The following is a 16,270-nucleotide window of genomic DNA, read 5'->3' as shown; positions in this document are numbered from 1 at the left end:
GTCTTCTTTTCAGCTTTAGACCAGTGTGTGGATGTCTGAAGGAGAAATGGGACAAACTGTCTCTTTATTTCCTCCTAGTGACTAATACAAATGAGGAAATTCTGAGGATGGGGTGTAATTTATAGTTCTTGCCATTATTCCAGCACCAGTACCTGACCATTATGAGATAATTACCCTGAAAAGGGGAGAAAACTGAAGAGAAAGTTTTAGTGTGTCTCTTTCCACATGTGTCCCCTACTCTGGGCCCAGAAGAAATATTGTAAACGCCTCGAATGCATATGGCATAGAAATTACAACTCTACAGATAAAGATATTTATCGCAAGGCCTTAAAACAATACCATGTCTCAATACAACATACGTGAAGTACATTTTTTATTCAAAACGTTGAGATCTCCAAGAACTATCCATGTGAGATTTTCAGGTTAGTGAAATCTTTCTCTCATTTGAAGAATATCTCTGCAGTCACTACTTCTTCTGAGGAATCCTGTAATCAATGTGTTCAGTTTTTTTCTGGTAAAATAGAAAAGATCTACACCTCCTCTCCGAAAGAAGTTAGAGCAGTCGCACCGTGTGTTCAATGGTCTTCTCATCTGACTTTTTGGAGAATTCTTTCCATATTAGAACTCTTTCCATTCCAGAAGTCCAGACTCTCATTTCTTAAAATTAAATCAGATTACCTTTTTGATCCTGCCTCAACTATTAGATTGGATTTAGGTATGGAAGCTATCCTACCTGTTCTATGCGAGCTACTCAATCAGTCTTTTACAACTGGCCAGATTCCCTCTCAGTGGAAGCATGCAGCAGAGTTCCCCCTCCTTAAAAAAACCTTCCTTAGATCTGGCCAAACCTGAAAATTTCAGACCTATTTCTCTGCTTCCTCTTTTTGCTAAAATAGCTGAGAAGCATGTCGATTAGCAAATTATGAAATATGTGGAGAGAGAAAAGATCTTACCCGAGACCCAATAAGGGTTTTAACCTCAACAAAATACTGAATCCACACTCCTGCTTGCTGCGTAACGTTTAAGACTCATGGCTGATGAGGGTAAGACAGCTACCCTGGTCTTGCTACATCTGAGTTCTGCCTTCAACACTATGTCTCACAGCCTTCTTCTTGAACAGTTGTGGGGTTTCGGTGTCGAGGGTGTAGCCTCAAGTTGGACAGCCAATTTTCTCCAGAATCGCAGTAGGTGATCCAAAAGTCTTTTGTTTGAGGGATCTTCTCATTACAACAGGGGGTGCCACAGGATTTGGCACTTAGTCTGACCCTGTTTAATCTATACATGCACCCTTTTCTGGATGTGATTGAGGGCTTCAATGTCAAAATCATGTCGTATGGCGGTGACACCCAGTTAATCATCTCCCGGTGTCTGGATGAGGGCATCTCTGCAACTAATTTTTGGAATTACCTAGTAAGTAGACTGCAGTTATCTTAAACTAATGGTGAAAAAAACTGAGGTGTTGATTGTGGGTAAACAGCCCACTATCTGATCCACTACATGGTGGCCAGATGCGCTGAGTCCTATCCCAACCCCAAAATCTGAGATCAAAAACCTCGGAATTTAGTTTGACATTAATCTTACTCTTGATCATCAGATAGTCAAGCTTGTAGGGTTTTTTTTGGCATTTTAAAGATCCTTTGTAAGATTTTAGGATTACTCGCAGATGAGGCCAAAAAGACCGTAGTCCAAGCTTTGCTTGTATCCAGGCTGGAATATGGCAATGTGCTATACCTGGGGACTTCCCAAGCCAGCATGAGAGCTCTTCAACACTTTCAGAATGCTGAAGCTAGAATGCTGCTTAATGTCCCTAGGGTCTCCTCTATGGGTTCTGCCCTGAGTCACCTTCATTGGCACCCGATGAGGGAAAGAATCTCTTTTAAAGCACTTTGCTTTTGCTACAGGATTATAAACTCCAGGGGCTCCTGTTACCTAAACCTCCTGATTAAACCTTACCATCCTACTCATCATCTGAGGACAATGGGTGCTGCACTGGTTATAGTTCCCAGGAAATCACAGCATGAATGGGAGGTCTCTCCTTCAGCTATTGGGCCGTAAAAATGTGGAACTCTCTCCATGCTGACTTAAGGCAAGAATGGTTCAAAACTATCTTCTGGAAAAAAAAAACTTGGTTCTTCAGACAACCATAATATTGCTCATCTGCTGGGAGCTCTACTCTTTTCACTGGTACTTTACAAATGAGATGACATAACATAACATTACCAGCCCCTTTTAACTGCTAGGAAATTGTAGCTGGTGGAATCCTGATGGTGCCCGAAGATGGAGATAGTGTTTTTGGTGCATGGGGAGGATCCCAGGGTAGCTTTCACAACTCCACTCCTTTTGTGCAGAAAGAGGGCAGGCTGGGGCAGGTCATGAGATGCATGTAGCCCTAGCATCTCCACAGCCAGATCTGGGCATTCAAGCCTTGGAATTACCCAGATACGCAATCCTGGGTGAGGAATATCAGGCTCGTCAGATTGGAGGGGGGAGGTATGCCCGATATACTGTTGTAGACCTCTCAAATTGTGGGCCCTCAACAGTTGTAAGATGCTGGCTTCCCAGGTGAGTAAGACAGCTTTAAGTGCAGGGGGTCTGTGTTTCTTGTGACAGTCTTTGTAACTGTTCATCCCAGAGAACAAGGCACAAGGTGTTTTGAAGCAACATGTGAAGTAAGAATTGATGCGAATTCCTGCCATGTAAATTTACCGAAATGTAATGACTGATGTTGGCCACACTCAAAACGTATGTCTTTCCTTATGCCACCCACCTCGACATTCACCCTTTTACCTTTTAAAATACAACGATAAAATACGAACAGGTCACATGCTACCTCCTTCAGCATTTTCATTACCCAGATTCCATCTCAACATGTAACCATGCTTAACATGCATACCTCCCCCTCCACGCCTTTTGCTAGTGCCACAGCCTGTGTACCCTATAGTCTCAAAATATGTGAAACTATACATGACAACCAGCAAAACTACCTCTGCACTTTCCCTCTCAAGATTTGGTCAGTAGATTCTTCTGACCTGTGAACAAAGATGCTGTAATCAGCAGCAGATGTGTTAAAACATCATGCCTCCTGTCAGGCATGGTCACTTTTTTCTTGCTTCATCGGGTCTCTACAGACCCAGGGAGAGTTCTGAGAGGAAGTTCTTTAGCTCAATCTCTCATCTCATTTCAGATATGCAATGGAGAATGACCATGCCCAATGAAAGAATGCATTTAGAAGCCTATTTTCATCATTAGAACACTCAAGAAATTCACAGAAAACTTTGAAGGAACTTTACTATGATCCAGTAGTACAGCAATGCAAACTATTTCACAAAACCTAATAAATATTCCCTTAACAATCTTCAATTGATGAAACATTTTGGATGCAATTCACAACTTAAAACATTGAATTGTCTTCGCTACGATTAGCTACTCAGCCATACCTCCCACTTCCCAATGGACTGCTCATGGTGACATATATCCTCATAGATGGCATTACAAATAAGCATCAATAACAACACTAGCGACATCACTAATTCCAGGACTAATGACATCATCATTAAATTCACTGAAGTGACATAACATTGTATTTTATTACATATGTTTCCTGTTAGTTGAAAGGCAGTCTTTCTTCTGAGGACACAACACCTACCTGAGAACAGCGGTACTGCAGTCTTGCAACTGTATTCAATATCTCTTAAGATATCTATAAACATGAGTGTAAATTCCCCCGTCTTTTCTTCTCTAGATAATATTTGGGGGCAAAGCCCACATTTACTAATCTTGACATGGGCAACTCGTTAAATAATGTGATTAATTGCTGAGCAAGTAGGCCTTCACAGTGTAAGTAAATAGATGATATTTTTTGCTCGTGTTGCCTCAAACGGGCCTGTGTAAAACTTTTGTTGATTAGGGATGAAATCTCATCATTGGCAGTGTAACCACAGCCTTGCACATGAATGTAATGTTTGCAGTGTAATCACCTACACAAGACCTGGAATGTTTATTCACTTTATTCTTCATAAGGCATCTGTGACTACCTATAATTACTGACAGTAGTAGTGTAGGCATGCATCTGCATTCAATATTCCCGAAGATATTTGCTTCTTGAACTACAGTAGCGTTATCCTCTCTATAACCTCTTTAAGGACATCTTGTTGCAAAAGGTATCACTCTTCTCAATGCATTCTCAATGAGCGCATGAGGTAATGTGTGATTTTCTGAAGGTGATGCTTTAAGCAATCGATTGTGAAACCATTATATGCCTCCGGAAAACAGACTAAATCCCTCAACGTCCTCTTTCAGGAAAGAAGTCAAAGCACTTCTTATGCATACTCTCTGAACTTGTAATGTACCTACATTTCTTGAATGCAACCCTTTGTGCTCTGTTTATAGTTAGATTCCATTATTTACAAGTATATCAAAAATCTGCATTCATAGACCATAGCTGCATATACATTGATCACAGTATACTCAATGTTTTAGTTGTTGAGGGTTGTACAGTGAATCTCTTGAGAAATGCCCTTTCCTGATGCATGGCCCTCCCCACACTTCTCTACTTGCCAACTCTACTGATTTTAAAGCAGCCCCACCACCTGCCCATTTCATACTTCAATTCTACGGATGTTTCAAAAACTGAACTGTGTGCAATAGTTCCAAAACAGAAAACAAACTGCACTGTAACATGCCAGAGGCTGCAGCTAAGTGAGTGACGGCAGATCAGCCATCACATTATTAGGGGGAGTCCAAGTGATGAAAGTTCCTTAAGATGGGGCTTAGCTTTTAGTAGTCATTCTAGCTCCATCAAAGCCTGTTCTGCCTCGTTGAGAATCATAACTCTTGTGGCTGTGGGAAGTAGTAAATCGTGATGGATGTTGGCTCATGACGTGCATTGGGTAAGCAGGAGGTAGGTAAAGAACTTGCCAGTTGCAAAAGCCACACTGAGACAAGAGTTTGGAAATGAATGATGCAAACCGTAAACAGTGATTACTGATGACTTAACAAGCAGTAAAACCTCTTTAAAGGTCTGTCTGTAAAATGAGATCTATTTCATGTAACTCCTTTCTATTTTACGTAATTCATATTTACCTGTCCAGGCTGTCCAGGGTGCGTTGGATGTCCTGGAGGACCAGGGTCGCCGGGCTGTCCTGGAATTCCAGGTTCTCCATCTACTCCAGGGGGACCACGGGCTCCCTAGAAATAAAGCAAAACACATCTTATGAGTTTCTACAAGTCTACATCTGCAAAGCAACACTAATTCCAATTTACTAGAACCCCAGAAATTCATTTTTCTATTGTGAAGAAGGCATCACCATTGAAATGTGGTGTTGTATCTGCATTAAAATATAAACAATCAGGTAGCTCAGAAGAAGGTATGTCTAAATGACTGGAGAACAGCCTCCCCTGCTAAATCCATGCCCATTTAAGATTTGCATAGTTTACTATTTCTTGAGTACAAGTCACAAAACACACTCAAGATGCAGTGTTTAAATTGCTCACTTCCACAGCTACATAGACAAATTACATCTTTGCTTCTGTATTTTTAGAGTTCGGAACCAATGTTATGTTGGAGAAGACTACATTAATCCTATCCTAATCGATGGTCTTGCAAAAGTCATCAGGAAAGAGGGAAGCCTTGGTCTCGATGACTCAGTAAAAAGCCTAGGTTTTCGTTATATTTAGTAAAGCTTGATCCAAAAAAGGCTTGGTTCCTTTAGAGATAATATCCAATATGTACTATTAAAGTCACCAATATACCACGTGTTGCTTCTAGCAGAAAGAGCTGTAGCCATGAGGTGGAAGTCTCCCATCTACCCCACCCGGTCACGGTGTGGAGCGCAGTGGTCCTTAACTGGTCACTGGCAGAGAACATGGCTCTCCATAGAGAGAGAAAATGAGGCCTGAGAAAACGTCCTCTAGCACTATACTGGGATGCAGTCTTCATGATTTTACAGAGCATGTCAAAAACATGGTTAGACCACCTTAGATTCTTCATCAACTTCCCATATGAAAAACAAGACCACCCCTGCGACCCACTTCTCTCTTCTGCAAACCCATGAGTTCCTAATCATGCCAGAGCAGAACATATTTTTTTTTTTTCTGTGGTGAGAAACTAATTGGTACGTTAATAGGCTGTCTATAAGGTGCCTTATGTTAAGAATAATATACGTATACAAATTGACTATTCTTGAAGAGTCCCTTTTTACTATCATATAAGACGGGATAAGTCTGCTGTTAAGGTATTCTCTGGAGTCAGAACACACTGCCCGTCTCAATAAAAAAAATACTGTATTAAGCATAAGCTTTTACAACAAGGCAACCACCAGGCATACCATAACGAAAAATGTCCACCAATATGCCAATAACACTCATGCATACATTTGATAGGGCTGAAAAAAGGGAAAATCTCACAACTGATGTAGAGAACATGTGGAAAGTATGAATAGAGTAGACTTTAGGTCTCGCCTACTGAACTGCACATGTGCTTACTGGTGTGAGACATATTGTGGGATTACCAAGAACATACATGGGCTAGGAACCTACACATGGCTTAACATTGATTCGCTTTACCCTCACTCCCATTTGCCTGCTTCTTACATGTGTCTCAGCTTGTCAATGTTGTGTTTGTCTCACTTATGGGGAATAACCTCTTTACCATGTCTTTCGATGGCTGTCTTCTGTGTTTCTACTGCTTGCTTTTCAAACACTACTTTTGTGTTAATTACTGCCTGGAAGTGCATATGTTTTTCAGCTTTATCCCTCGTGTACTTTTCTCCCTGTGTACTCCATTGAGCTCTGTGTCACCTGTGTGCTTCTCCCTGCCCCCCATATGGAAATCGCCCTTGTTTACTCCCCGCATTGCTTTCTTGCCCATGTGCTTCTCCCCGTACTCTCACATCGCACTCTTTCACCCATTGGCTGTGCTTTGTCAACTTCCACCACCCGTACCCTCTGTGTTGCTTGTTTAGGTGCGCCCCATGCTGCTTTTGGCCCCATCCCTGCCCCTCCTTGTTACTTCCACCACTTCTGTTGTTTTCTCCCTCCATGTTGCTTTTTTCCCCATTGCTTCCCTTTCCAAATCTTGCTTCTCTAACTCACTTAAAAAAATATATTTTGCACCTTTTTTTATTACGGATCCAATTCGAATTAGTAACTTCAAAGAAAGAAAAAAGTGACTGCATAATTTTGTAGTCATGCGTATGTGAAATGACCCAGTGGGCCATGTCAAAGGTGTTTTAAAACTTTTTTACTGCACAGTATCGGGGATTCTGTGCAGTAGGACTAAAAACCATTGGCAAACCAATAGGTCCTAAAGGCAAGACCTGTTGTACCTGCCAATACTTGTTTAACTTAGCAGGTGCTGAAATAAGTTGTTAAGTGGGATGTAAAAATGGGGGAGAGGCTAACCAAAGACTAGCAAACATATACAATTGGGGACACGGTTTCAGAAACGTAACTAGGGAAGTGTATTCTGTGTAGCCGGGAAAGTGGACTAATACAAAGGAGAATGTATCCTTACAGATGCAGCAACATTCCATAGAAATGTTTTTGTAAAGGGCACTTCCTGAACTGAATTACTTGAAAGTGGTCTCAAATGTGATCATATAGGAAAATAAGTGGCGCTGAAGTAAATTGACTTCACTAAGATCACATTTGGTTCCTCTACTCTCATTCATTCACTGTATGTCTACCCCAATTGTCTCACCTGTATCCTTGACGGATTTATTTTCTGCTGAGACCTTCCTGTCCTATTCATGCCCGCTTCTTTATCTCTCTGCCTCTCAATTCGCCCTCTCTCTACCTCTACCTCATTCATACAATCTATAATTCTCCCCCCTTCCTCTAGCTAACAACCTCTTGCACCAAAACCATTCTCTCATTTTCACCACTCCATTCCTCTCTCATTTCTGTCTTTTCCAGTTTCCTGCTCATTTCATTTATACTCCATCTCTACCTCTTTGGTCTCTCTTTTCTCCACAACCATCTCCTTTACTGCTCTTATTCTCTCGCTTCTGCCTCTCATTTTAATTCCCTTCACCTCTAATATTAGGCTTCCATAGTATCATCCTTATTTCTCACTCTCGCTATTTTTGTCTTGCTCTGAATTTTAATTTTCATAATACCCATCTCTTATTATTTGTATCCTTTATGTGTGTCTCCCCTGACACAAGCGTCTATATCTCTCCATTTGCCGGACCATCTCCTTTTTCCAAGTTCTTTTAACACTGTTTCTGTTCCAGGTATGTTGTGTCCCTTGATTGGCATAGACGACAAGGACACGTAGTGATAGTTATAATTTGCCTTTAATCTCTCTTATGCGACCTCTTTCCTCCATATGTAATCTCTGTCTAACTTCTCCCTTTCTTTGCTTCCGCCCATCATTTCCAGGTTTCCCTGTCCCGGGTCCTAGTGCCCGTGGCCTATACATACCACAACACTACACCTCCCCTCTCCCTACAAAATTTGAACTGATATCAACAACCAATATAGCAAAGGGATCAAAGAAAATAAAGCAACATTGTTACAGTTTTTCAATTAGACACATAGGTCTCCGATGAATACGCTGTGGCTGACAGGTATCATCTTGAGCAGGTCTTTTACTTGCAGCCAGGAGAAAAGGAGACACAGGCTCACTTCCTGTCCCTTGACTGTCCTCTTTTGCTGCACTTTCTGAAGCTTCTAATGACTCTCTTGTTACTGGCATGCATCTCTGAAAATGCGCTACGTTTCTCGTTATTCTCTTCTCTTCTGAGGCAGCCGTGATCATGGCCCCTTTTTGTTTTGTTACCAGTAGGGGATAAGCTTGATATCGACTGTCAGGTTTTCTTTGTTGTTCTTGGCGGACAAGTACCCAGTCTCCTTCTTTGATGGATGACGGTTTGGCTCTCCTACGACTGTCCGCATATTTTTTCATCCTGGCTTTTCTAGCACCATCTATTGCTGCTAAATCATCATGTTCTGGATTTTGAACCCTACACCCAGTGGACTCTTCCCAATTCGGTATGCGACCCAGCATCAAAGTCGCTGGACATCTGTCTGTGGTGCTGTGAGGTGTGGTTCGATATGCTCTTAGCACCTCTCTCAAAGCTGATTGAATATCTCGTTTGGAGAGTTCCGCCTGATGTATGGCTTTCTTCAGAGTGGCCATAAATCTTTCGACCATACCATTGGCCTGTGGCCACAGGGCGGTGATTTCCCAATGTCGAAAACTGAGATGATTTGCAAATGCGGCAAATTCCTGTCCGTTAAATGGAGAGCCGTTGTCTGTCTTGACTACTTTGGGAATTCTCCATGATGCGAAGGCTTCATCTACCACTGGTATGGTGATGGCTGCTCTGGTAGTTGATACGAGGTGAGCAATGGGAAAACTGGAGTATTCATCCATTAAGACAATGATGTATTTGCCAGATTGTATGGGGCCAAAGAAATCTACAGCGACATGTTGCCACACACCCTCTGGTAGTTCCGACATTTGTCGAGGAGCAGGAGGTTCCCCTCTACTGACCAGCTGACACTGAGGGCAGTCTTTCAAGGTGAGTTCGACCGTCTGATCGAGAGAAGGGAACCAGACCTGCTCCCTCAGTGCTCTTTTCGTAGCTAGGATGCCTCTGTGTCCTTCGTGTGCTAGATTGACGATGCCTTGACGTAGTTGCTTGGGAATGACAATCCTTTTGTCTCGTAACAGAAGGCCATCGCTGGAAAGGGACAGTTCGTCTTTTACATGTCAGAAAGAGGCTAGCTCATGGCCATCTACTTGATGGTTGCGTCCAGGCAGTAGGTGTCTCCAACTGTTTGTCTGAATGCGCTGCTTCACATCCTGCAATGTGGCATCACCTGCTGTGGATTCAATGATGGCTTCCAGTGAAACTGCAGGGGGCATTGCTTGAGCCACGATAAAGTGTATATATTCCTCCGCCAGCGATGGATTCCAGCATGAGGACTTCTTGGGATGTCACGACATGTAGTCTGCTGGATTGGCTGCTTTTCCAGGCTTATGGATGATGGTGTGTGTATATTCTTGAAGACAAAGTCCCCAGCGTTCTACTCTTGGTGGCATTTTGGCTCCAGGATTTCCAAATATAGTTATGAGAGCTTGGTGGTCCGTGATGAGTGTGAGGTGTTTCCCATAGATGAAGATGTGATAATGCTCACAGGCCCAGACTACTGCAAGACTTTCTTTCTCCGGCTGGGAGTATGCTCGTTCGGTGTCTGTCAGGCTGCAGCTGGCATAAGCCACAATGTGATGTTGGTCACTTTCCTTGTCATACTGAGCCAGACTGGCTCCCAGTCTCACCTGTCTGGCGTCCACCATGATCTCTGTCTTCCGACGAGGGTTGAAGTATTGATTAGTACTAGTACTGCTGATTATTTATAAAGAAATGTCCCATACTGAGTCAAGGATTACCACAGATCCTGCCTGGACACTAAAGGGCCGATTATGATGGCGGAAGGCCCGCTACCGCCAGCCGTGCAGTGGTGGGCCCTCCGCCTTCTGACTGCCAATTTCCCCCCGATACATTACGATGGCGGGGGAATTGTGCCGCAAGTGTGGCAAGTGCAAAGACCGCCCACCACGCTTCCACCACAGGCAATCGTTACGATTGCCTGGCAGAGTGAACAGATGGATGTGAATGGTGGCAGTGCCTAGCAGGCACCATCCGCCAGATCACAATGCTGGCCTCGGCCAGCCTTTCCATGGTGGGGAAACTGCCATGGAAAGGATGGCGGGGAATGTATTTGGGGGCCCATTGCGAGGGTGGTGGTGCACTGCGGGGGTACCCATGGTACCCCCTGCATTTCCCCGCACAAAGTGGCAGGCACCGTCCGCAATGTTAAGGGCAATGGATGCACCCGCCATAGTGTCAGGCATATCGTAATGTGCTTAGCGGGACCCCCGCCTTACCGGCGGCCGATCCCAAGCACCGCAACGCCGCCCGTAATCGTAATCGGCCCCTAAGTCAGCTTTTAGCGACCCACTGTTCTTTTCAGTTCCAGGGCCCTGCTCTGACGCTTGTTCTATTCACACGGTTACTGTTACTGCAGACATACACTGCTCTGGCCAGACTCAAGTGGACCTTCAGGTCGGTAATGTCCTTGCAAAGACAGTTCACCGTATTTCTGGGGTTGTACCAGTCTGAACCACAAGCACCAGGCGAATAAGAGCAACTGTGGTAACCTTCAGCCACCACAACAAAATGAGGGCAAATGGTTTCTCCAATTCTGCGTGATATTAAGCATAGACTGGCAACACTGAATGGACTATGTTGCTCAGATCCCAACTTATAGCCTGATTTTTTTTTGCCTAATTTTCAGGCTGATTTGCCAATTGATCCACCCTGCGATTCAGACATAAGTGATAAATATAGATAGCACATTTATAAAATAATTATTTTTGTAACATGATAATCAAGCTTCCTCGAACATGAAATATCTATTCTAAGTGTTATGCATTTTAATTTGTTTACGTTCTTGATCTAATTATTTTATATTAAAGAGTACAAAGCCCAAAGTGCTACACCAAGGCAGTCTGTCATATTTTATTTTCTTGATATGAAACTTTGTTTACTATTTTATTTGTTCATGGTACAATGCAATCTTCTCCCATGTCTTTATATTCGAACAGTGATGGTTTGGTAAGACAATTATGAGAAAGGTGAGAAGAATAATCAAATGCTGATGTTTCCAAGGTAGGTCAAAGTGTCACAGGCGTATGACCAGCCGGAGATATCAAGGTTCCTAATATGGTGCAGGAGGTAGCAAATTTAAGCGGCAGTGAACATCCCCCTTGGAAGCACCAGCTGATTCCCAGAAAGAATTAACGCGAAGATATAACCTGAAATTGCTTCTAGTATGTTACTTGAGCACCAAGAGAGCTTCATTTTAAAACTGAGTCCAAATCTAACATCAGACCACAGCTTAGGCCTTCCATTCTGCTACTTGTCAGTTCTAAAATTCTATCAAACATGCTCATTTGATGCTATCTTGTGGTTTCAGATCTAACTTCATCCACCAGATCCCTGTGCCCTGCCACTACAATGCGGCTGAACTCAACTAACCCATTTACAGAGACAGTTCTGCCCAACATCCAGCTAAATTGTGACTTACAATGGTTTTAAGTATGAAGCTATGTACATCTCTGTCTCCCCACACTATTATAAGTATCACTAGGGACAGAGCCAAAGTTGAGTTGGAGTACCCCTCATTAACTCACACATACATACAACCAAAAACACAGACCATGCTTGTTCCAGTTTGCAACTAATCAGACAAGGCTACAGATCTGTGAGACAAGGATACCACTAAAGAAGCTCCCTATAAAGGACTTGCGACAATCACAGGAGTGACCCTGCATCTACATCCCTGGATTCACACGGACTCCTCAAGTGGCACATTTCCCAGGCATTTTACTGCCCTAAAGGGAAGAAAGAACACCTCAGTCATGAACACAGCTTTATGCATGGAGACTGGCAACCAAAGATAGCAACCGAAGGCCTTCATTGATTTCGTTGATGTACTACCATTATGTCTTTATGCCACCCAAATGGGTACTAATACTATACGCTGTTAAAACAATGGGGCAGATTTACAAGCCCCTTGCGCCACTTTTGTGTCACTTTTCCCATGATAAAAGTGACGCAAAAGTGGCGCAAGAGGCTTGTAAATCTGCCCCAATATCTTTATAAACTGTCTCTACTACAGAAATGCATTGGGCATTTCGCCTACATTCTGTCATTATGTCTTTATGCCCACACCAATATGTACTGCTAATATGCACGGCTAAACAATTCATATAGTTGTAAGCTGTGTCTACATCAATAATGTATCGGCTAAGGATCCTAACACCTACATATGTTTCGCTCATGTACATCCATTTTGCCTGTATGTCTATCCAAATATGTATTATGTAAACCACATGACTACTACGTAAAGACTGTAAAGCACTCTGATGCCTTCGGGTCAAGTCCGCGCTATATAAAACTCTACAAATAAATAAATACATGTTTTACATTTTCATTGTTTCCCAGGACCAAAATGCAGTTGTTCTGACTGTTTATCTAGAAACAGCCTCAATTCTTATACAACATGACGCCCGGTGGTATATTTGGCACAATAACTTACGTATTTTCCCTTTGGCCCCCTCTCTCCTCTCGGTCCTTGTGATCCTGGTGGTCCCTGTGTAATAGAAGAAGGAAATAATGAGGAGACAGCATTGCAAACTCAGAACCTCTTTTATATGATCAGGACTGTGTTGACTGAATAAGACTACAACGTGCCCAGACATGACCAGCACATTTCTTTATTCCACATTATTTCAGAAGTTTCCCGGATTAATCATGACTCCATGACTGATAACCCCAGCTGTCTGTAGCCAATGTAATTAACAGCACTGCACTCGGAGAGGCAGAACAAGGCCATATTTTCACACAAAGAATCTCAATCTGTTTTCTAGTGCGACTCAGAGTCGGTAAATATTTGGAAGCCAGAACCGCCTCTTGGCCCCAAAAGCCTATGTTCAGCAAATTGCTTAGAAAAAAAAAGGAGAAAAGTATTCCATAGCAAGCTCTGCCAAGTTTCCAAAGGATTAGCAACTTTTTGCTAAAAAGTAGCAAGACAACAATTGCTGGACATGCTGAGGCATTTTGTGAAGTGTCTATTGGATTAGTGGCAGGGCCCCTTCCTCATAAGGAAAGGCAAAGCTACCTGTAACTTCACTCTGGTATGTTGGTGGGGACACTGGGCTGCTAATGGCTGTTCCTTCCGCTGGATACAGTTTTATGTGAATCAAATCGTTTCGATTTACACAGGGTTCTCAAATTCGTTTCTAAATCCGTGAAATTGAGAATATTTAAGGTTTATAAACTGTAAGTTAAAATATTATAATTAAATTATTATGGCCTGTGTGTACACAGGCTCCAACTTGTTGTTAAAAAAAATCAAAAGAGTGCCTGCAAAGAAACCATCGATCTAGCTGTGAAGCATGGAGTGGATAACGTGTCTATGCACTGGAAAAGCCCCTACTGGCCCATTAGTGACAATGGGCAGGAAGCACAGAAAATACATATATCGATTGAAGACATATGCCTTTTTATAGGGATTTTTAGAATTGCTGTGAGTACACCAATCTATGAAAAATGTACATTTTGCTGCGTATTCATGGTCTACTATTAGAACACCATTGGATGGTCCACATGGCAGACAACTAGCTAGTATAAGCAGAGTGGGAGTGCACAAAAGCACCTCCTGCTTACTTTTACTTCTCCACTGGGGGCATATTTACATCAAAGAAGTCTCCCTCACCCACCCTCCATCAAACATGGGTATTGATCCACTCCTTGACCGTCCTGGAAACTGGCTTACTCCTGCTAATTGAAAGGGATCCTGAACCTGTGTAAACACCAATAAACTTACAGGCCTGCTTTCTAGGTAATCGCAAAGGGCATCCCACTGTTTCCCCTTTTGAGAAAATTACTCCAATGGCCATTCTATAAAGCTGGGGAACCATCCGCGAGAGGAAACCCTATCTGCGGTTGGAAAGGTTCGTAGTTCTTGCTCCAGTCATTCATTGAAACATATTTTAACATTAATTAACCCCTATTTTCCAATCTACCTTCTCATCAATACCTTTCACCGACAGGCGCAGGGCATTTTTGTGCTTCTAATAAAGTGAACATATTTAGAGATCCCTCCTTTTTAGGTCTGGCTTGACAGTATACGTTGCGAGACATTATGTGATCAATGGAAAATCAGCTTTAAGAAGTAATAGTGAGTGATGGTTTTGGCTCTGTCTTGGCTTGTGGGGAAGCTCCTGCTCAATAAAGCAGGACTGGGCAGGTTATGATGCTAAGTCAATGAGGCTATAGGCCTGATCTGTTCGGTATAAAAAGTCACAAGAAAAGGCAGTAGCCCTGACCTATTTATTTTGAAAAACAAATAGGCCTTTAAGGATAGCTTGTCATCAAACTGTGTCAAAGCTTGTAAACTAATATTTTGTATATGGAATCTCACAGATTATCATAGTAGGGCAGTATTTGGTGTTGGTTACCGTCTAAGGCAAACCCCCAGGATAGATTTGCACTTTGATAATCCTGTTTGAGAATCCTGGTTTTAGTATCTAAGGGGCATATTATCAAGGACGGCGTTAACATTATCGCAGAGAATTCTAGTAGAAGCCCATGTTCTGGTGTGAACATGGCCCTCTATTGGAATTCTCTGGGGCATAGTATCAAGCACATTATCGCCGCTTTAGCGGCAGGAGACTGCCGCTAAAGCGGCGATAATTTTAACTCCGTCCTTGATAATATGCCCCTATTTTCTTTTGCCCCCTGTAATTTTGTACATATTTGTATTTTATGACTGTATATCGATAGCTGCCTTGTGGGAAAGCTTATGCAAAATGCAGTGGGCCTTAGTTGGTTATGCTAACAAGCCATTGAGAAAGGCTATATGTCTGATTTGTTCAATGGCTGTAGATCTGATCTTTTTACTTTGACAAATATTGACAAACATAGCATGCCAATAGGCCTTTAAGGGTCGATTATTATTGCACTGTGTTAAAGCTTCTAGACATAAATTTTGGTACACAAACTATCACAGTAAAATATGGTAGGCACACATTTTGGTGTTGGTTTTCCCCGACAAAACCTGCAGGTAGATTTGCACTTCAACAATCTTTGTGAACACCCTTGGAGCCGCTGTTTTGCAAATTGTAATTTTGTGTATATTTATAATATTCTTGCTGTATGCCTGGGGGTTGCTTTGTGTGAAAGCTTATGTGGAATTCAATAGGCCTCGGTTTGACAAGACACTTGAGCGCATTATTTGCTAATGTCCTAAACTTTCATGTCATCTAAAGAAATATCTGTGACCCTCCTTAAGAGCAGCTAACATCAGGACAATACAGGAGGCTACCCACAATTTGTTTATGGATCCATCGAATGGTTTTATTGCCTAATTAAATTTCTCAATTTTGCATTTAACCATTTACCCAAAGTGAAGCGTTAATATGTATTGTTTCTAGCCTCAGTATAATATATATATATATGTTTCTATTAGAAAACGTGCTATTGTCATTTGTGTTCTGATTGATTTTATTCAAATATACCGCACAAAGTATTACTACCACCAATAGGCCTGAGTTGGATATGGTGACCAGACAGTGCTAAAGACAATAGGCCTGATTAGGTCATTGGTAAAATGTACATCAGAATGCCGTGGCCCGTGCAGTTAAGCGCGAGGGGCTGGGTGGTGATGGGGGGGGGGGGGGGTATTTTGACAG

General features: G+C 42.4%; 1 protein-coding gene across 1 annotated transcript in view; it reads right to left on the bottom strand.

Annotated features, from left to right (window-relative positions):
• Positions 1-16,270, bottom strand: part of COL5A2 (collagen type V alpha 2 chain) — a 333,083-nt gene that overhangs the window by 161,500 nt on the left and 155,313 nt on the right. The window contains exons 6-7 of the mRNA XM_085647093.1: positions 13,114-13,167; positions 5,083-5,187 (exon numbers count right to left, since the gene is read on the bottom strand). Of these exons, the coding sequence (XP_085503219.1) occupies positions 5,083-5,187; positions 13,114-13,167 (159 nt within the window). The remainder of the gene's footprint in view (positions 1-5,082; positions 5,188-13,113; positions 13,168-16,270) is intronic.

The sequence above is a fragment of the Triturus cristatus genome, chromosome 3_2, assembly GCF_964204655.1.
Source record: "Triturus cristatus chromosome 3_2, aTriCri1.1, whole genome shotgun sequence".
NCBI classification, from domain to species: Eukaryota; Metazoa; Chordata; class Amphibia; order Caudata; family Salamandridae; genus Triturus; species Triturus cristatus.
This window is presented reverse-complemented; position numbering and strand designations above follow the sequence as displayed.